At 43.1% G+C, this 22,602-nt stretch overlaps 2 protein-coding genes across 3 annotated transcripts in view; one reads left to right on the forward strand and one right to left on the reverse strand.

Moving 5' to 3' along the window:
• The window catches only part of LOC109483134 (IQ domain-containing protein E-like), a 28,040-nt gene extending 13,907 nt beyond the window's left edge, over window positions 1-14,133 (forward strand). Inside the window, exons 20-25 of the mRNA XM_019786134.1 lie at window positions 3,533-3,570; window positions 4,256-4,417; window positions 7,652-7,730; window positions 10,302-11,120; window positions 11,397-11,584; window positions 13,118-14,133. Coding sequence (XP_019641693.1) covers window positions 3,533-3,570; window positions 4,256-4,417; window positions 7,652-7,730; window positions 10,302-11,120; window positions 11,397-11,584; window positions 13,118-13,243 — 1,412 coding nt within the window. The 3' untranslated portion in view covers window positions 13,244-14,133. The remainder of the gene's footprint in view (window positions 1-3,532; window positions 3,571-4,255; window positions 4,418-7,651; window positions 7,731-10,301; window positions 11,121-11,396; window positions 11,585-13,117) is intronic.
• A 1,096-nt stretch (window positions 14,134-15,229) lies between these two features.
• Window positions 15,230-22,503, reverse strand: LOC109483066. Of its 2 annotated transcripts, none has more exons than XM_019786028.1 (2): window positions 22,467-22,503; window positions 15,230-16,142 (listed from the first exon to the last, which is right to left on the reverse strand). In XM_019786028.1, the coding sequence occupies exon 2, from the start codon at window positions 16,114-16,116 to the stop codon at window positions 15,589-15,591; it is 528 nt and encodes a 175-aa protein (XP_019641587.1). In that variant the 5' UTR covers window positions 16,117-16,142; window positions 22,467-22,503; the 3' UTR covers window positions 15,230-15,588. The 2 variants fall into 2 exon arrangements, with proteins under 2 accessions (XP_019641587.1, XP_019641596.1); XM_019786037.1 differs by lacking the exon at window positions 22,467-22,503 and adding an exon at window positions 21,004-21,063.
• Between the last annotated feature and the right edge of the window lie 99 nt (window positions 22,504-22,602).

A 22,602-nucleotide genomic window follows, 5' to 3' on the forward strand; every position in this document is an offset into this window, starting at 1 on the left:
CCTTGCCTGGAGCCAAGGAGCTGGCCTGTGTAGGCCCTGTAAAGATTCTGGCACTCAGGCTATGATCATCTATATGTACAAAGCCTTCAAATGGTTGCAGTACTGGCAGGACAAGATAGGGTGATGATGATTTAGCTGACTGCTTATTTTGGTGTTGCAGAAAAACTGGAGAACTCATCGAGCGAAGGAGGAGGGGAGAGAGATGAGGAAACGTCTGATGGCCGAGAGGGAGGAGGAAAAACACCAGGAGAGGGAACGAGAGAGGGAGAGAAGGGAGAGAGAAGAAAAGGAGAAGCAGGAACAGGACATGGCTGCTGCCAAGATACAGAAGAATTGGAGAAAGCACAAAACATCGGTAAGATGGGATTTCAACACAGTTTGAAATAGTTTTGCAACATCAAAATATGCATCATGTAATACTAAACACATCATTGGAGAACAAATAGATGCCATTTTGTGTAGCTTATGTTGAGTAGCCCTTGACTTCAAACTTTGTTTTTTATTCAGAGATTCAGACAAATTATGTAATAATCATTATGGTGTTTTTCTCTATTCTGTAGCGTCAGAAAGAAGAGGAGCTTAATCAGGTGAGTGAAAGAAAAAAAGACGTTTATCACTTGAAATCTCTTCAATCAGAAACATATTAATGTATGCTACTTGAAACAGTCCCTAACGTGTGCCCAACCCCACCCTACAACTCCAGGCCGCCCAGCTGATCCAGTCGAGCGCCCGTGGACACTTCGCGCGGCAGCGGCAGCTGGGGGAGGAGTCGGAGACAGAGGAGGAGTCCAGCAGTGACATGGAGACGGCCGCCACGAGGGTCCAGTCCTCCGTACGCGGCCACTGGGCACGCTCAGAGCAGCTGCAGGACAAGGAGAAAAGGTATGACACAGTTGTTGAAGAGTAATGCTAGTAATTATCATGGAAGTTCATCTGTGTTGGTAGTAATCATAGTAAAATGTTGAACTTTATTCCAACACACAATTACACAGAGATCAAATTTTCAGCGACCACTGTCGCCTTCATCAGGATAATTAATGACCAATGACAACGTGTTTGTAACCATAACTCTCCTGAGATCACCTTGTGAAGTGATTGGTCAATAATTATGCTGATGAATTCGACAGTGGTCGCTGAATATTTGATCTCTGTGTAATTGTGTGTTGGAATAAAGTTAGACGTTTTACTATAATACTAGTAGTGTTTCTGCTTGGTACCATAATACCTACCACATTATTGAATAATAGTGAATTTAGTGACCACAAAGAATTATGTTACTTGCTTCTGAATAGTTTCATGAATTGAATTGTAAGGTAGGAAAATTCCATTACTCTCCAAAGAGTATTTTACAACTACAAGGTATTTTCAAACTAAGAGGTTCCATCCATTCATCTTTTGTGGAACAGTTACGTTCCATTTCATGAGCACCATCAAGCATGTTATTAGACTGTCACATTTTTGTATGAAGTAATATATAAATGTCACTTTTCAGCATACACCACTGCAAACATTGTCGTTCAGTTCTGTGTTTTCTCATTTTAAATTTTAAATTATCCAAAAAATCTGAATAATCCTTGCCTTCTACTCTTTTGACTTCAGTATTTTTCATAATTTTATGATTGTAATACTCTTAAGATGATATGAAAGGATGCCTACTTGAAACAGTTTTCAAACTCTATTCAGTCGCTTTAGTAACAATTCCCTTGTGTGTGAGATTGATATATGCAGCATTCTGATGCTTTTTGCAACCAAACTTTTGGAAATCACAAGTAAACAATTTTTCTCACAAACAGCCCCCGCGGGAAGAGTTTGGACCGTGACGAGGCGGCCATGTTGATCCAGTCATCTGTCCGGGGACACTGGGGCAGACAGAACCTCATGGGAGAAGAGGTAGGCATTAACATTTAGCACAAGACGTAGATGCTATATAATGTATAGTGTATATTGCCTGGGCTAGCCCTAGTTGTGTAGCCCTGGCTGTATGACTTTATAATGCCAAACAGATAAATCGTTTGTAGGCAATTCATGAGAAGTATTATATGTAGCTTGTTATATGTAATACATGTGACAATTTGTTCAGCTAAAGAACTGGACATTGACAGCTTAAACAGGCTGCCATCAAGACTCAGCATCAGCATGCAATCACTGGGAGATGGTGAACAACTGACATTAAAATGGATAGTGAATGAGTGAGTGAGTGAGTGAGTGAGTGAGTGAGTGAGTGAGTGAGTGAGTGAGTGAGTGAGTGAGTGAATGAGTGTGAGTGAGTGAGTGAGTGAGTGTTTAAGAGAGAAGCGTATAAGCGTATTCATAATGGTCTCAAAGCTTGTATTGTCATAGATAAGAGAAGGCAGTGCCTCACCTGGTGCGCATCCTTTTTGTGACAGGTTGGAAGTAAGAGTGACATGGACACCACCACCGGTGACGACAGCAGTGACGAGGACGTTGTGGTAGTCTCCCGACCCTCTAGCAGACCCTCCAGTAGGCCACCAAGCAGACCCCCTAGTAGACCCTCCAGCAGAGGTAGGCACTGGCACTGTGACAGCACTTTGTCCTTTCAAGTTACAGACTTACAGCCATAAAGTTATTGTTACAACACACAGGCATGCTGTATACATGTACTTTCCTTGGAACCCAAATGAACCCAGACTAGACAAAGTATGTGTTCAACATGTTTCACACCAGGCATTATGAAGAAGAAAAGTACAGAATCTGTAAACAGTTGTCAGCCATCTTTACCCAGGTGACTTCTACCTACTATGTAGGCCAGATACCGTGAAATACAAAGTGAATGCAGAAGTGACCAAGATTGTAACTGTGGGATTTACTTCGAGATTCCTCCCACAAATGTTTACCTTTCACATACAACTACCAAAAAAAGATACATCTGTCACAGATCAAGATTTTCTAATAGACAAATTTCTGACAGTTGATTGATGATGCTTTCAAGGAGATCTATTTGTTATTAGTGGATGAGTCCATTTATTGATTTTGCTGCAATAAAAACGTCCTGTCCCCAGTACTACATCCTACACTCATCCAAATCACCCTATTACTGTACAACCTTTCCTTTGAGAACCCATCAGATTAGGTACCTGCCATGTAACATCACCGTGTACATGTGTATGATGACATTTGGGATTGAGAAACAAGTTCTTTGGAGAAATCTAGTCGGCACTTGAGTGCCTACTCTGGCACTGGTTCTCTATTCCTGAGGTAGGCCAGGCAGTTGAGTGGCCCCAATGGGGGGATTACGTTGTTTTAATGTGTGGTTCATGGCAGGTCAGGTGCCGTAATGAAAGGTGCATTCATTATTGAAAACCCCTACATGAAGTTAGATCAATTTGTCTTCATTCTTCAGACATTTCGGTTTCTCTCTAGTCCCACTGATGTGCCTTTGTTTCACCAGTTTACCAAAGAGTTTCACCACAATTTGTCTTGTTCACTTGCACTGATGATTTGTCTATTTGCACACTGAGACTTTTTGTTTAATTGCACACTGTAATGTATTCGCTTGACTCTTTTGTCCCAGGGAGTTTAAGGAGCACTGCCTCCGGTGACAGGGTGAGGGTATGGACCTTTTCCTCTCTTCTTGCTGTCTCTAACAAACTAGTTCTAATGATTCAAACTCTCAAGCTGCTGTTACTTCTTTCTAGTGTTGTTTGGTTTTCTGTTACCAGACTGTAGGCTCTTTCCAACATGTAGAGTAGCACAGACCTTGGCACTTGTACTAAAAGAATTTCAGTTTGAGAAATTTGTTAATTTAGAGATAAAATGTAGAATGATAGATGTCACTGTAATAGATAGCATCTAGGCTCATACGATGATATAGCAGGTGCCAAGTGTGGCAATTACTATGACCTTGCTTGCAGTGTTTGTCAATATTTTTAACTGACCAAATTGGCAGATGTATTACATATAACAAGCTCATTCACACACCACCTCAAATAACTGCCTGTCATCCGTCAAATGCAATGGAAAAGAAAATCAAAACAGATTGGAGAAATGTTGGTTGAGTGAACCACAGCTCTTCCATTTTCACAAGTGCAGTCTACTAAACATTGACTGCAATGAAAATGTCGTAAGGAAAAAACACCTGCTTTCAAAGTTCTGACATCATAAGGAATTGTCTTTTCAGCTTAGTTTAACCAAGGAGGTTCATCTTGAATTTAACCTCCTTGGTTTAACCAAATCTGGAGTGATGTTTTCATGACCCCTCCTCACTTCTCACAATGGACTGTCCTTTCCCCCACAGGACCCACCGGTTCCTAGCCGCTCGTCCCTCGGGTCTCGGTCATCGGAGTCTGCTGCTGACGTGCGTACGGCCTCCCCTAGTAATGCCAGCGACTCAGACTCAGACGTTGTCATGCCAACCATCCGTAGACCCACCCCTGCCCCCAGACGGATCATGGAGGTGGTGTGACGTCACGTGCAATAAGCAATGTTCCTCCTCATCTTATACAACTGCTGCTGTTGTAGCCTGTAGAATCTCATAAAAAATTACATCCATGTCTTCTGTTTTCTTAAATAGGTACAGCAAGCTGCACTAGTTGTATTATATTCTTCGTACTTATTAAGTGTAGCATGTGGACCATGTTACATGTATCAGCATTTTACATACAAGACCTTAATCATCAAAGCTCACAGTATTTGTAGTTGCTAAATATGACCCAAGTGGCAGTCATTCACAGTTAGTCCTAAGATCTCCTGCAGGTTTTGTTTCCAATTACCTACAGTTTCTCTTGTACATTTTTATTGTTGTATTTTGAAGTATGTTGACAAGATCATCAACAAGAACTCTGATGTGAACACCTTTTAAAACTTGTTTCACATTGAGGTAGTTGCTAGCAGGGCGATAGAAGTCACCGCTCTGCCGCTGTTAAGGCTAGGTGGTATCAGCAGGATATACAGGAGTGAGCAGGGCTATTAGAGATGCGTCAACACTACTGGATCATTACACACCTTCTATTGGAAACCCTGCATGGGAAAGCCTTGTCCTTGTCCAAAGGGACTATGGATGAGAGTTGAAAATTGAACAACATGGGAAGAAATGGCTGTTTTACTGTTTGACAAGTGCTCTGTAAAAGATCCCCACATTTGTCACATTTTGGCCAAAGAAAGATAGCTTGTCAGCAGAATGCTTCATATTTATGCACATATCATGATTTATCTCACCTCTCAACTTTTCCACTTCTTAGCTTGTGGTCATTTAATTGCCTTCACCCTCAACCCATCACATTAGATGCATGTATGTGGATGTTCCTTACTGCCACTGGAATGAAAAGTTTGCTTGTTTGACCAAGGCTGGCAATCAGTTATTTTCAGAACGGACTGGAGTCTTTAATACTAATTTGCTACTGTCATTAGTGTGAAAATAACCTCTGCCACTACGCACATCCCCAGAGAAGTGACTTGTAATTACATGCATCTGCTTAACAACAACAAACTCTTTACCTACGTGATCAGACATGATTTCCAAATGATGATTCTGCAATAGTCCAAACAGAGAGCTGATGGCATATAAAGTGTAATTAGGTCTGTGTGGTACATTCGTTAGTGATGTTTGTGTTATATTAGGGATGGTTATGTACTTTGGTGATGTTGCTTATATCAGGCAGCTTAATAGTCCATCTGTGGAATTACACTCCAAACTTTCCGTCTGATTCTGAAAGTACATGTACATGAAAACTTGGGTTCAAAACTTGAAATGTAGGTGAAGGTGGTACCAAAGCTTTGCTACTGTACATGTACATATAGATAGATAGAATTACAATGTACATGTTTTGTACTAAATTATAAGCACTTCTTAGCAACGCATTTCAACAAAACAATGTGGACCTGTCATATCATTACATGTATATCATTTGTATATGTTGGTGAGTGTACTTAAAAGGAAGGAATGATTTTTATTTACACCTTTACTTGAAGTCTCTAGAATGGTACCAAACCTTATTTTGTGCAGAGTTTTGCTTGTACTGATGCATGTACAAAAGGAAATGTTGTGTAAAGTCAGACTGAGAGGTATGGCATTACACATAGAGATGTTTTTCCTGTTCACAGTTTTCAATGTACATAATATGATGGTGGAAATCACAAGGATGGTAATGTTAAAAGACTAAACAAATTCAAGAGGAATTGCTTGAGTATTGCATTGATATAAATTGGTAAATCATATACTCATTGCAAGAACAAATTATTTTAATGAATGAATCAACTATTGGAGTTATTGGCATGTATATATTTTTGACTGCAGGTTTTGTATAAGCATTTGCCATTCAAAATGCAATTTTTTTTACAACTTAAGAGCCTACGCCCTTCTGAGACATTGGTATTTATTAGCATGCTAGTATACTGTACAATTTCAGGTTACCAACAGAAGTCAAGGAAGCCTTGTCAAGGCAAGACATGACCAAAGAATATCAACATTTTACAGGTAGTTGTGCATCTTTGAACTTTGATTCAACCGATAGTTAATACATTATTATACTTTAACTATGTAGGTACATAATTCTGATATCTCATAGTACTGGTCAAACTGCATGTGTTGAGTTCAAAACGTTACAGCTTTTTCATCTTGGTGATGTGTACAAGTACTTTAGTATATGTATACAGTTAATAAACAAACTCTTGGAGAATGGGACAATGTTTACAGTCTGTTTGTTATTATTGCCTGATTCCTTTGTCACAAATTATCATCAGAAAGGTGAGAAGGTTTTCTCTCATACAGAGACTAGCCGAAGGGACCTTTAGTACACCTTCATGGCACATTTATGTCCGGTTCTTTCATTACATACTCCTCCCGGACACTTCGCTGACCGCCTGACCTGCTGTGAATCGCCTTTCAGCAGCTTGACGTCATTGGATGATGATTCTTGGTTGGCGTGTCTCCCAAATGTAACATTCCAATAGATCCGGAAAGGCAATAAATCAATACACTGTTCAGGAAAATGCAACACTTAAGTGCGGTCAGGCGCTGTGTAGTATGCTCCTGGAGTGCCAATTTACCTTTAATATGTATAACTAGGACGAAGTTGGGAGAAAAGTCGTAATATTCTCCGAAACCTATTAGCTACGCACCTGCACTTTCTGACCTCCTGGATGTGGTGTCCCTTATGGGACCTTGTTGGAAGGCCTTCTTTATCAGTATAGGATAAAATAAGAAACGTTTTCTGGTTTGTCTGTCATATCTGTCCTTCTAACATCTGCTTGGTTGGCAGTCAAACTGAGTCAATGTAACCTGTCTACATTGGATGTCATACTTTTAATTTTACTTTAGTCAAGGAAGTTCTTGGTTTAGTCTAGTAATGAAGAACCTGGAATTGATAGGACGACAACTTTTGATAATTTTGTTGTCTTGATAATTAGCGGAAGATATAAAACCTGGTTAATGACGTTAATTACTCGTAATTTGCAGTTGGTAGAGCCTTTGTTTTGTCTAGCCGATGAGGTTCTGTAATTCAACCATGGGAATTCAAAAGCGGTCAGACAACAACCAGACAAGTTGTGCGCATGCGTTCTCCACCAGTTGATCGGCACTCAGGACCTATTGTTCATCTCGGGTACGTAAATAACAACAACCGACTTCTGTTCGTGAGGAAGTTCACCGAACCTGGGCGGAGTTGTCCTGACGTTCCAACACTCTTGTACCCAGTCCATGCAGGCAGACCACCCTCCAGAACTCTCACACAACATGACGGTTACCGACATGCTACAGGCTATTGTTACAGAAGGTCAGTTCTGAGTCCTTTGTCTGTGACCAGCGCTCTCTTTTCTGGTTTTGGATCCATGCTGCTCAACTTTAGTGCCTGTCTCTGATTGGCACAGAGACACATTGTGAAAATCTTTCCTTTCCAAGCTGGATTACCGTTCAGTTGAAGAAAACTTTCGAATAAATCTGCTCTATGAACAAAGAACATGAGTGCATGTAAGGAGTGGTTCACCCAAAGGAAGTGTTTGTATAAACAAGAAAAACCGTGTTTGTAAACCAACGGTTTTCCTGTCTAGCCTGGGCATTTCCTGTCCGGCTAGCTCTGATATCTCACATTTTGGAGTCGAGAAAGGCATTTTGGTGACGATTTCTACTGTACACGTGAGAAAAGATTATCTATCGGGCCATCCAAAACGTGCACATGTTCTATGTCATGAGCAAGGAGATTATCTCTCCATAAGGCCTTGTTGTTATAGTGACATGTTTAAACAAACTATCACAGAGGGCTTGGCTCGCGTTGGATTTCATTTCAGATAACCGAGAGCTCTCGAGGTGGTTGGTAAAGCTGTACTATTTACATCCAAAGGTGGTCAAATTCCTACAGCTTTTTGGGGTCTTTCTCATCTCAATAAAAGTGTGGCTTCAACAATATATAAAGTAGTCTGAAAATGTTGTATACTGCGCTTTGTAAATATTGTGAATAAAAAGGTTCACTTTTGGTTGAAAGTAAAATTTAACATTCCGTAAGATGTATTTGTTGGAATTCCGATGGTATTTACTCGTTTCTATGGAAACCCCCGCTGTGGTAAGTAAAGGCCAGCTGTTCTCCCGGTGGAAAATGCATGGTAATGCGATCTTCATGCAAATGTTGTGAGCAGCGTGACCGGTCAACCGCTGATACTGACAGCAGCTTGCAGTTGTCGGAATCTTTCCAGTCCATTTAACGTCATAAAGTTACTGATATCTTCAATGGGGTTTAATGAAACATCCTTGTACATTGTACGTACAAAGATAATACGTCATGAGTTCTTAATGCATTGCAAGCGCAATTCATGACGTCATGGAATTCATGAAGGCCCATAGAAAAACTAATTTGGTGAATGACTTTGAGCCCTTTCACACAAAACTTCATCTCCAAGCAGATTTCTTCTGGGAAAAGACACTAGTATATACCAAGGAGGTATTTAACCTCCTTGTATATACTAGTAATATAATATACTGCCGTAGCCAATACGGTGGCCCAACCGGGAACGGGCTGGTCAAAGTTGTAAGTTGAGATTAATACACAGAAATACGGCGGTGACACACAATTCGCGATTACCGCCTATAAAGTAGGTGTCATTTTCCTTACAAGAAAAAGTTGTTAATTGACTCTGGCAGCAAGTGTACTTAGTACGCAATCGGTGATCAGTTAAAACAACAAAGGCGGAGAACACGTCCCGTTATTCATGGTTATCACCCTTGATGATTTGCCACCCAGTTGTTAGCCGTGGCGGTCGTGTGTTGCCGACCTTTTTCTCACACGTACCGAATATCTACTCTCCAAGCAGAGTTTTAGGTTTTGGCTTGTTTTTGGCGTGTTTTAGGCTTTTTTTATCGGGTTTTCTTTTTTGCACCGGTATCTTTTTTACGCCAACCAGTGCAAAAAGTAAGCCCGATAAAAAAAACACGCCAACCAATAACCCAAACCTCTGCTTGGACAGTACCGAATATCCAGCTAGGATACAGACGCTGCCGATAGCAGAAAATCCAAGCAGAGGACCTTTGTTGACCTTCCGCCGAAAGTTTCGTGGTACTTTTTATTTGTCGCCTGCGTGTCTGAAATCCCCCCCAAACAAATGTTGCCCTTATGTCTAAGGGGTTTGACTTCTCTTTTTTAGACTATACTCCACTCAGTCTAATATCAGCGTAATCAAACTGGTGTCCGCGGCAGCACTCTCGGGACCGATTGAACAGGAAGTATAGGTTGGAAATTTCCAGGAAGAAGCACCGCGTGGCCGAATTACTCCCCTGGTATATTTTCCGTCCAATTTGGACCGTGAATCTGGAGGAGGGTTGAGGAGAGAGAGGCTCCTCCGGCGGCGGTGTGTGCGTCATACTCGCCCATCCGGGACACTCCTGCTGATTCCACCGGGTCATGACGTCACGACGATCATTCCCCAAGTTTTCAAAAGAACTCGTGACGTGGTCGTTAACAAACGAATGCAGACTAACAAAGCGGAAAGAAACGTCATATCCGATTGGATATTGATAAATAATCATCTACTACAAATTTAGTACACACGTCACATCTCGCCTCCAGAGACATCGTCATTTAGTTCTCATTAAGAATCCTGTTTGTTCTTTATGAGGTTATCATGTTACCTGCAATTGGGGACAGTAATGGGGTTTTGAATAAAATATTTTGGACATGATGAAAAGTTTTCTCAGATGACAAATTTATCAATCTCCAAGCAAATGATGGCTGGCAAAATCATTACGGTTTCCGAGCGACCCGTTTCTGTTAGAAAGTGCCTCCCATATGTATGGAAAGAGAGTGGTTTTACTTCTACACGCTGTTCAGATGCTCATGATATATTCTTTTGGCTTCTAGATGACTACAAGAGATGGAGGAAGGAAAACGGCATCGGCGAGAAGAAGAAGAAGAAAAAGAAGATGCCGCGAAAAGGTCTGAATGAGCTGAAGTCTGAGAGCTCCGACCTCTCCGAGAAGAACGCACGGACGGACGGACGGATGTCGTGGGCGGACATCATCGAGCTGGAGGAACGGGACAGCCAGTCGGACGACTCCGCGGACCAGGACACCGCATGGGCAGAGGCACGGCGGTCTCCTAGCCCGGATAGAGCTAGCTTGGACAGGAGACAACAGGCGGTGCCTACCACAAAGGCAGTATCTCCAGCCGAAACACTGAATAGTTCGTATCAGAACGACACAGAAAACAAAGACCCTAGGACCAAAAAAGACATAACCGTAAAAGCCGCCAAACGCCCTGAAAAAGGCACTGCCAAGAAACCCAGTGAACGCGAACGCGAAACACCTTCTTCGACAGAGTGTAGAACTCCAGCAAAGGCAGTACATGTAAATGGCTCACATGAAGACGACACAGAAAGTAAGGACTGTCCTTCTAGGACCAAAGAAGACACTATCTATATCTTAAAAACCGTTACACTTTCTGACACTGCCAAGAAAACCTATGAAAACGAAACAACTTCGACAGAGTGTACTACAGACGATGGCATCGCAAAGTTGCAAACTCCAGTGATCACCAGGAGCCAACAGGAAACAAGTGAGAAGCCAGCGTCCCTCACGTGCACATCGGGGGCGGAGAAGGACACAGATGAATCGAACTCGGAGACAGTACAAAGCGTCAGGACAACAGAGGATTGCCAAAGAAAGGGAACAAGGAAGTCGGGTATGTGTGTCAATGTTCTACGACGCATTGTAGTTGTTTTTACTGTAGATGCTGAGTATTGATGTTGTTTGCTATGTCAAAACTTTGAAACTTTCTTCAGACACCACTTTGCAGGTTTTTTTCGAAATTCAGTCCGATTTGTTCTTGAATTGACAGTAAAAAAAACAAGATATGGAGGTCATTACACTTAACTGACAATCATTTGAAATATAAAATGCGTTTTATGTGAGTATCAGTGATAGACTTAAGTTCCCATTTCGAACCGGCCCTCCCCAGGCCAGCCCCGGCTGACGGCCGAGCAGCACGGGCAGCTGCAGGAGCTGCGGCGGCGGTTCTCGTCCATCCCCCCGCTGACGTGGCAGAGACTGCGCGCTGTGCTGGAGAACCACCCCGCCATGCTGGACATGGAGCACGATCACATACTCACCTACCTCAGCCAGCAGCCGCCCAGGGTCATGAGCAAGGCAAGGCAGCTTCTGTACTTGTTAAAAATCTTATTTTCTTCCTTTCTCCCTCAATTCTTCCCTATATCACCCTTTCCCCGTATCCCTCCATCACCATTCAATTTATGCTTTATCCATCCACCCATCCATCCATCCACCCGTCCTTCCATCCGTCCATCCATCCATCCATCCATCCATCCATCCATCCATCCATCCATCCATCCATCCACCCATCCATCCATCCATCCATCCACCCGTCCTTCCATCCGTCCGTCCATCCATCCATCTATCCATCCACCCGTCCGTCCGTCCATCCATCCATCTACCCCCCATACTGAGTCACTGCGACACCAAAGAATCACTCCGCATGGCCAGGCGGAATCAACTTCTCTGACTGACACAATTTCACCCGCAGTCCACACGAAGATTGCAGTCCTTGCGGGGCGTACTTTATCCCTGCTTATGTGTGAATCAGGACCGATCCCCTCCCGCCGCCGGGGCGGGCCGTAATGACGGACGTCCCGGTGTGACAGCGGCCTGCAGTCCGCCCGGGCGGAGTGATTACGGAGTCGTGTGCGTGGGGTGGTTGATGGGGGCATGGATGATCATAAAACACAAGCAGACCTCTGATCCACTACTTCCTTACGGATCAATTCTTAAGCCAACCCATATTCTCTCTGTAATATGTATGATAAACTTGGGGCATTGTATGCGCTTTTCTGGGCAGCAGTGGGGGCATATTTATTACTAAGTATGCGGCCGTCTCTGCTTGATGCCCTTCTTACGTACTGGTACTAAATTTTAATGACTTGTTGAGTGACCCAGAGGGAAGTTGGGTTAACAAAATACCGTACAACATACGGCACTGTCGGCAGGAAAAACCTAAAGTTCGTGAATCTCAAATAGGTTAGAATGAACCCAACGGCCGAGTTCCAGCTTATTACAGTCCCAACTAATGCTCAGAGAGATTTGAAACATGGTCGTGTTTTAAAAGCAACAGTTCTAACGAACTGCATGCATGCACTGGAAAGTTGAAAATAGATATTTGTGACTGCCTTCATGTTTTTCCCAATCGTACACGGAGTATTGCCCAAAATTGGTAGGTCGCGAAATCCAATCAGCACCAAGGACAGGGAAACAACGAAAGTTATCCTCGCTCCCCGATCATATACTACGTATGTTAATCTTTCTTACTCTGTGCAAAATTCACCGGCTAACTCGAGAAGCGCAGGGTTGCATTGCTTTGTGTTCGTCTTGTTTTCACTAGAAGGCTATTGTTGAACAAAGTGCTCAAATGTACAGGTTAGCTGCATGGTCTCTACCAGACTAAAATGGATTGCTGAAAATATAGTAGAAACTGGCTAAGAAGACTGAATAATGAAGAATTTAAAAGACCATAGGAGTACACTTTGCAACGCCCCATTAGGCCAAATTTTAAGCATTTGGAGTCTGGTCGAGAAATCTGCTAATAGATATTCGTGGAATGCCAATTATTGACAGTTATGGCAATTAAAGTTCAAACGCTCGATCCTAAAACTTGCTGTCTCCCCCCAGGCCGTGGACAACCTGCGGAAAGACTGTTACCAGAAAATGCGGAACCCCTGGAACTTCCTCCAGGCCCTGACGGAAGCCGCGGCCCGGGAATACATCAGTCAATCAGGCTACAGCGGCGCGGTCTAACATCCGGAGGCCGTGTGTAGACAGCAATAGCTAACAGATTACGGGATGAACGTTACGACATTTTTAAAAAGAAATAACGTTAGTGTCTTTCTTGTACAGTAAATTGTCATGAGAATTTTATGGTACATTTAGAGTTTCAGACGCTGCATTAGTCTACCACAGCGTGGTCTAGCATTGGGCGTGCCACTGCGTGCACAGTACTGGAGAATTTACTACGGGATGTAACGTTATGATATGTTGTCATTTTAAAGAAATTTCCTTGTACAGTAAATGTTTAGAATTTTCCTTGTACATAGTAATGAAATGTTGATTTTCCGGTAACTTATAGCAGGCTACTGGTAGTCAGTCGGACTTCAACATCATTTGTCGTGTGGTAATAGCTATGAATTTATGTTTAACAGAATGCAACAATACGATATGTCAACATTTTAAAGACATGGACATTTCCTTGTACATAGTATATGGCCATGTGGATTTTCCAGTAATTTCAGCAGACTACTTTTACAGTTTACTCTTCGTCTTGGGAACTTTTAACGACTCGGTAATTGTGACGTCGACTGAAAAGCTAATCCATGTTTGTACGCGTTTTGACCAATTTAGTTGTAGTGAGTCGTTAGGACCCACGTAATGCTAACTAATCGTCTTCAGTGTGACCGTGTGCAATATGGTAAAATTTTAATGTCTATAAATGGTTGTAATTATCACTAATCGTGCACTCTTTGTAACATCGTCAGTAAAATTTATTCTGCTATTAGATTGAAAATGCCGTCTGATCAGTATATTGTATCAGAAGATTTGGGCACATACCATACTGTACGCTGTGATAGCAGTTCTGATTGCCACGTTGCTAGAACGTCTGGTACAAAATAAATGTCCATAGTCAATGTGAAGTAATTGTTGCTTCATTTTATCGTCTGATTGAGATGGAAAAGTTCCCCCTCTAATCTCTGCTAGACTAACTACGCTGGCTAAAGGGAAAATTCGCCAGGGGAGTTTGCTTCCCGCACAGTTTAGTGGAAATGTTACCCTTAACGCGGCTCACGTGCACTCCCCTGGCTGATTATTGACCGTATTCTTGCCGAATTCTACAATCCATAACCCCTTAGGAAGGCCTGGTGGAGACTATATATCACCACAGAAATCAAGACTTCATACGACTCGAGGGATGGCAACTGTCGCCAAACTTCGTACTCAACATTTTGACATGACAAATTACAAAGAAATCGGGTACAAAATTGCAAAGAAATTGGGTACAAAATAAAGCGTTTGTTCTCAGAATGACGCTTTTTCGGAAACAGATTTAAGCGTTTTCCGCCTTAACAATAATGAGTACGTTAATGAATTGTCTTTAGCGGGTTTCACAAAATACTGCTTTTGACGGAGCCGCTTTACATCTTCAACTATAACGGATGGATGGCTCCGAGCGGTGACATACTGAATCACAGGTTTGAAAATGCCACAGAGCAAATGCGATAGATACAATATTGAGATATCGATATGAAAGATGGATAGAAAGACGATTAAACGATATTTCAAGCGTCAGATTCAAAAGGCACGGTGGTATGATTTTTTTATCAGAGACGGCACACATTAAGATTATGAGGAATGGCCAGGCTATTATAGCTGATTTGACATGGAGGAGATCTGAAGATGTTCATACTAATCGTCTTTACATGACATCTTCTTTTGCGCCGCTATCTACAATTGTCTCCACCAGACCTGGGTTGCCTGAAAATAGTATATTTTGCTGAATAGACAGAATGATTTGCCATAGGAGTTAGCCGGCCATAGGGTACACTTTTCAAATTGTACTCAAGTGGTCAGCTATGTCTTTTATCATATCATACAGTCTATTTGGCCAATTCTACCATTCTTCTAGCAACTACTTGTTGGGGTTTGGTAGAGACTAATCTACGGACAAATCTCTTTCTTATGAATCATCAAAATCCCTAACCAATAAGGACAAGAAGACGTGGTAACTCATGTATCGTTAGCTTTAATTCCTGACAACACATCAGACACGAAAGCCACCGCCGTGTCGCACCACCGACAGTTATAATATGCCGCAGATGGTATGTCCTAAAGTAAAGATGTTACACTGGTCACAACAACCAACGTTCACTTCATTTTCCTGTGCAGTTCCAAAGTTTTCCGGTCCAAACTACATTGTAGATATCATCCAGAAAGAAGTATAGAGAGGGGAAAGGTGTGGAGTGTTCTACGTAATCATAATGAACGACTAGGAGTGTCAGAGAGAAAGTCAAGATGAAATGGTTGGACGTACGTTGGCTGCCCTTTTCCGCACAGTGGAAGTGTGATGCGATAAAGAACGGGATCTTCTTACTCTACTGCGCGGATCTCTTCCTCCTGCCGTATCTGCTGGAGTTGGTGCGATAATGGAACTCGGCCCTTTTCGGGTGCTGAGGCAGCGGGAGTTGGTCGACGTGTCCCCCGGACCAGTCCCCGGCTCGCCCGCCGTCCTGCCGGTCGTACGGGGTGGTGTTGTCCAGGCCGAAGAGCCCGGGAAAGGCCGGTAACGTCACCGTGAAGTCCTCGCCGTCGGAGTCCGCGTCGCTGAGCCGAGACGTCTCGCCCCTCTTCCCGTATCTGCCGACCGACGTCCTGAAGGGAAAGTTGTAGGAGGGGACCCGTCTGCTGACCTCCCGAACATCAGGCAGGCCACGGAGGCCGGACAGTGAGGCTATGTGGAGAGGAACCCCCAGACTGCCCTGTCTGACGGGTGGGTCTTGGCCGAAGCCCAAGGCATCGTTGTCTTGTTCCCAGTACGCGGAGGATACCGGCAAGGCTACCGCGGCGTGTGGGAGAAGGCAGGCGGAGGCGACGAGGATGAAGAGCTGAGTCGGTAGCGCCATCTCTCTCTTTCTCTCGAACGGTCGTACTGAGCGGGGATACAAGAGAAACAGGTGTGATACCGTCTCAAGCCGGCACTTCGTCTTTTATAGCAACAACTGGGCGTTTTGCGCCGCCGCGGTGCATTATCAGCTAAACGAACCGTGCAACGTGCGCATGTCTCCTCTGATAATGCGCCTCCATTCATGTATGATGGAGTGATTAAAGCTACTGTCCTTCTAGACTTTAGAAACTGCGGGGGAATTATGTGGGCACTCTGACGAAGAACATCACAATTTCCTGTGTGGGCAGTACCGTTATAACGAACCTATTGAAGAAAATTTTAAAGTCAGTGATGTGGAATGGTAACATTCTTTTTTCTCAGTCTGATATCAATGAGTCCTGCTAATTGCTTTTCAGTCCAGCCGTTAAAAGGTGTCTAATGGCGTGGATTTTGTGGAACATTTAGCTTGAATCTGATTCATTAGTCTGACTCCGACTGAAGTACCTGTCACGCGGACTCACGTTAAGTTGAGGAACGACAGAACTGTACCTCCGTTCTTTGGATAAACTCTCCAAATCCTTCAACCATCATATATTGTGCAACCTCGGAAATGGTTTTGATGTTGGATTGGTCCATGGCCGAAGCGTCACGATCATGAGCCAGGAATTGATGAGGGTAATGGATTCTATGGCACTAGATTACCGTCGCTAGGGTTCCTTCATACTTAGCAACATTTGTCCGCACGTCACAACATTAAACCTGGGCCTTGTTGCCCAGTGGACAGGAGGCGGTGTGAATGCAGAGATTGTAACTTTTATGGGGTAGATTATTGCACATAATACACTGTGGAGACCATGATCCGTACTTTCGAAGAGTTGTGCGTTTCAAAGCTCTCTTGGAGACCGGTATATCAAAGATGGAAAGACGAAACGAAACTCCACTTATCCGCGCGGCTTTAATCTGGGCTCCTCTATTTGTCATTAAAAGCCACCTGTTCATTCCGAGCAACAAGTTCAACTGCGCGCTACCGGTGGCCTCACTCTGTAGACTGTAAGGCTGCCCGTTGTTTTGTAACGGTTACATATACCCGCATGATCCTGTCAAATCCTGTTTCACGTTATATAATACTAGCATTAGTACCAACAGAAACAAAACATTTATGTACGGGAATATTGATGATAACTGCGAAAACGAAAGTAAGCAACAAATCCTAGAAATATGAGATTTACAAGAACGTAACACTGGCTAACAAACAGACAAACAGATAGTTGAAACATCTTCATTCTTCACAATTATGATGTGTACGCTCCATGAAATGGTCGAAATCAATCAGATAGCTGGCTAGCCGCTCCTCTATCATCAAGTAAACGCGTCACATAGGTTAGGTAAGCAGAAGATGACAGGACCTTCCCGAGAGAGAAACGGTCTCACCGTATCGCTTACCTACAGGTTCAATGCCGTGAGACAGCCAAGGACAAGGATTGAAAAGCAACACGGTAGATTTTCGGGGAAAAAAGAACTACTTGATTCTTTGGCGATTTTGAAATTCGGCGATCTCTACACCTAGTAATCAACTATATATATATATAATTCGACCGAAGATTGTTCATAATATATCACCAACTTACTACAATCATTTCCATCGATTGCCAGTTTCTTGTAATAAATCTCACAGATAAAAGAGCAACGTTTTTCTCTAATGTCTAAAACTCCCAACTAATCTGACTAATATATCCGGTGTGTGGGTGGCTTTCCCTCTGTCGGATTCGCATAGACGTAACAGTGTTGTACGCGAGCGACGTTAGGTGACATGAAACAATCAGCGGAATATCGACCTGTCAGCCGTGGGGTATTTAATGAATGTACGGCGTGGGAGTGTCGTGGCTCTACCCGGATCTACTACCGTTTCCCAGTAGTCAACTTGTGTCAAAGAAAATAGATGAAAGACTTTTCTTAATGGGCGAAGGAGGAATCGTTGCTGGAAAAGCTGCATATTAATATTTAGGTCACAAAAATTGGCCTCCTGCTCTGAGCGGCTTTTATTTTGATTTTTTCGTCCGTGCATTAATACTACAGTATCAGGTATATCAGGTAAAATATCGACATTTGATTGACAAAAACAGCACATGATTAATATATTAAGTGTCTGCACGGTAAAATACTAGTAATAATAAATAAATAAAAAAATTCAAACCTCATTAATTATGTAACATGATGGTGACGCGTATGTACCTATATAATAACACGTATTACATATCAAACCACACGTTACCTATCAGAGGTGATGAGGATATCCTGCATTGTTGCGGACTAAAATGAATGATTTATATGAAAGATTCGCCATCGAATCAAGGACATAGACGTGCCAAAAAGCAGTTACTCAAGCAACTGGATATGATTTTGGAAACGGTCAGACGTGTCAGCTAGTATCCACTAGCTTTCGTCAGAGGCATTCCATAGACATAGACATTCCAAAAATGATGAATTTGTGGAATAGGACGGTAGGGAATAAAGAGGTTCATATCGAAATGTGCACATGGTGTTTCTTTATTACAGCTGTTATACATCATGGTTATCCTGCTGTCGAAAGCTGGTAAGCGTTTAACACATTCCAGTGAAGTTGCCTGTTTCGTTGCCCAATGTGTTGTCGGATTTTCATCTTTGCCAAGGCCTGCGCTTCGGAAACTTATAGATATGACCAAGAACGTCCTTGAAATTTTCTCATGAATCATGAAATACAAACTCACTGCACGTGTGCTGAACTGGACTCGCTTTTGATTCTCATAAGCGAAGAAAACACCTACCAGATAGCTGGACTATCTCAATCTTCTACTTGGCACAAAAGCTGTTTGCAACTGCCTGACATTATGTGACTCTTTCTTCACTTCTTCAGTCATCGCGGTTTACCAAGTATACATGCGCTGGGGAAAATAATCAATGCTGTTCTTAGGCCATTAATTCATAAACTGGCTCGGTAGAAGCTCAACGTTCCCGCTCAAGCTCTGTACCAAGCGAGAAGCGACTGAAGCGGAGCAGTAAGTTCTATTCGTGGAAGGGTCACAGCAGAACTCCATCAATCCTATTCTCAGGGTACTTTGCAGCTTTCAGATCTTTCCCCTCTTCTTGCCCTTTTCCCTGACAAAAGCACCTGAGCATGCCTGTGTGGGGTTTGTGTCCCCATCAAGTTGGCGGCAGGAACTGCTTTGGTGCAGTTGTGTGCAAAGAGGGAAGTTCTCACTTTCGTTTTCCATGAATTCCCGGAGCGAATTGCAGTAAAAGTTAATGATGGATAAAAGAAGGACTGCCATGATATATGCCATTGATTTTCACAAGTAGGGCGCGCTGGTTAGTTATTTTCTCAGCATGTGCAGATAAAACGTTGAGGGGTTGTTTCCAAAGTAGATCCAGGCATCCTGGTGACACAATTTTAAGTGGATAAAAAAGAGAAGGCTCTATCATTTATATGACTTAGCGAACTGCTGGCGGCAACATACAACGTGCGTATTATATCAATAACCTGCAGAGTTGACGGCTATAAATACACGTACAGCTCAGTGCCCACCCTGTGTGCACAGCGAATCTGAGAAGCTGTGATGGAGACGAATAATACAACGATTACACACTAGTACTACACTAATGCGCACAGAACCATGGTGATGGTCGCAGCATTTACCAAGATGCACTAGCAGTCCCATTTGCATCGTTACGCAATGCCCAGAACTGGCATAACTTGATTCGCATAGAGCTTGCTGATACACGAAATTAGAAACTTTCAAAATGAAAATTGGGCCTTCTGTTTGTGTTTGTTGTGAAAAGAGCATTTCAGCTGTAGCGTTGAAAAAAACGACATTTCTAAAACGCACTGCTAATTAACATGTGTACCAGTAAAGCACTCTACTAAAGACTGTATTTTCTTTTTCATTAAAAGTAATGTTAATCTGCTAAAAATAGCATATTTTCAGAAATTCAAAACATGGCAAAAGCACGAAAGCTGACTGACTACAGTTACCGTGGCCCTCCGACACAAAAAGCGGCAGCAGCAGCAGCGAATGTCCGATGAAATCGCATTGCGACAACGTTGCGAAAGAAACAATTCTAACTTGCCTACCTGTAGCTTTCAGCGGTCGGGCAGATATGTGCTGTAGAAGTGCTGGGCAATCATATTTATACAGGTGTGGCTTACGTTTACGAGCGTCTCGGACATGACTTCAGGACAATAGTAAGTAACAGATGAGTCTGAAGTACCCTTCTGGCACATCCTAATGTGGTTTGAGATAGCGCTATAGCCGTTGGACGGCCATCTATCTCCTATCGGATATCGGGAGGGAAGGTTGGGATTTAATAGTCCCAAACGCCCGTATGTCAGGACACGGGGCGCTTAAGAAAAGGTCAGGATCAAATTCTCCCCCAGACATGCCGGGACGGGAGTCATACACTCTATCGCACACGTCGCCGTGCCTACGGGGACCAGCTTGGGTAGAGGCCCGATAATTGGCCCTTAACGACGGTCAATTGCCGTAAAAGCTACTAGAGCCTCGCCAGTCGGTTATAGACAAATGTCGTTAGCATAGGATGTGACTTTAATAGGGTCCCCGTTCGGGACAAGGTTGGGGATGGGAAGAAAGTGGATTTATACCTGGAAGCGATTCCGTTTCGAACTTGATGAACTTGTTTGCCAAAACATGGAGGCAAAATCCGATTGTAAATCGCCACCGGGGGCGGAACAGACTTCAGTGACGTACTCATGATATCTCCTACATACGGTCTCCCCAGGGCTTATATTGACTACTGAATCCTGGGATAACCACAGATAGACTATTCACAAGAGGCTATAGGCACGGATAAATCACAGTCAGAACACTAAGTACCAAACTGACATAAGAGAGAAGAAAAAACTTTATCTTACTTCGGTCCGGATCGTCTATATGCAACAGTGACGCAGATTTGGACGACCAAATTGCTTGTGGCTGATCCTACAAAAGCCGGTTCTATCCTAATCTTGTCCGGGATGAATAGTTTATTACGTAGTAAAATGAGGGCACATCACCGCTCCTTCCAGGTTCCATCAGTCCCGAAGGTTGTGCAGCGAGCCTGTCAATCATCGACTGTAGCCACGCCCATAAGTCTCCGGGCAGTGACGTCATTGCCACCAGCTCCTGTCCTACCACAGGGCACCCGCGCCGCTCTATTCTACCTCCTCTCGAGTTATCACAACAACACAGGACGAAACACGGTCCGCAGTCAATAACGTGAAGGCAGCTTGCAGGAAATAAGAAATTAAGCCGGAACGTTGCCCCAAGAAAACGATATCAAAGATTCTAGCCCCCACACCGGCAATGTAAATTTCAGCCGTTACTTGTGACATAACCCCGAAAGGCACGTTATTCAACAGTCCTTGAACAGAGATAACATACTACATACAGAAATTCCTCAACATGGAGAAACCTATATTCACAGTTATTAACGTTAAAACTTTATTTGCCAGCAGTCTGAGGAGCGAAGTTAATAACTTACAAACGGGGTCGCCATTACGCACACACGCTCTTCAATTTGTACATTAGTGTTACTTTTCAAATCCCTGCCAATTGCATATCATGAGTTTCATCTGTAAATAATAGTTTGTTGGTAAAGGTCTTGATCATTGTGATAATCCGAAGACTCACTTTTTCACATTGCAAAATGTTCGGGAGCCATAATTCTATGAAGGTCACCAGAAAATTGATTTTTCAGTTACGACGGCTGAAAGAAAGTTGTGGAAAGTTCAAGTGTATGATAGTGCGAAAGAAATCCTTCAGACTTTTGTAGTGATTTCAGAGTGTGGGATGGCCTGGAGAGGCGTTAATTCAATTTTTCAGAAGAGGTGACCTTTGGCTGGCTATTTTTGTGGTCTGAATAGCGAGCTTTGGACATCCATGCACCATGTAACGTTACAGCTATTACCTCTATACAACGTGCCTAAGTGCGAAATAAGCTTTACTCAGTGTAAACTACTGGTCTGTCTGACACAAGCTTCTACACAGGTCTATCACTCAGTGTTAGCACCACGGCGCGGGCAAACACGGACTGAACTTCAAAGTCGAACGTTTAAAAGGCTGTGAATAGGGGATGACCCAGGACTATTAGCTATATTCAGCGTTGATTAGTTATCGTAGGGGGTGCGTCTAGTTCTTTTTTTTACAAAAAAAAAAGAAGAAGAAAGTAAGAGGAGTAAAAAAAACTACTAATCGCCAAGCAGATCCTGCGGTGGCAAGGAAGTCGATCTTTATTGGCCAAGCCATAATGGTTGGACAATGGATACTGCCTTGCCACCGTAGGATCTGCTTGGAGATTAAAATCAAAAGAAAAAGATACAAAAAGAATTCCACCAACCTTTCGCACCGTACAACTTCGTCACTCCTGGGTAAGGTGTTACGGTGTTACAGCAATGAACTTGTGAGGGCCAGTCATTTGATTTGGGTATCGATTCTTGACAATTATCTCAGCAGAGGAATACATCAGTGATGGG

This window comes from Branchiostoma belcheri, unplaced genomic scaffold (genome assembly GCF_001625305.1).
Source record: "Branchiostoma belcheri isolate BF01 breed outbred unplaced genomic scaffold, Haploidv18h27 scaffold11, whole genome shotgun sequence".
Classification (NCBI taxonomy): Eukaryota; Metazoa; Chordata; class Leptocardii; order Amphioxiformes; family Branchiostomatidae; genus Branchiostoma; species Branchiostoma belcheri.

Excerpts from the sequence above, each read along its gene's own strand:
- LOC109483066 (XM_019786028.1), bottom strand. The coding sequence starts at position 16,116 with ATGGCGCTACCGACTCAGCTCTTCATCCTCGTCGCCTCCGCCTGCCTT.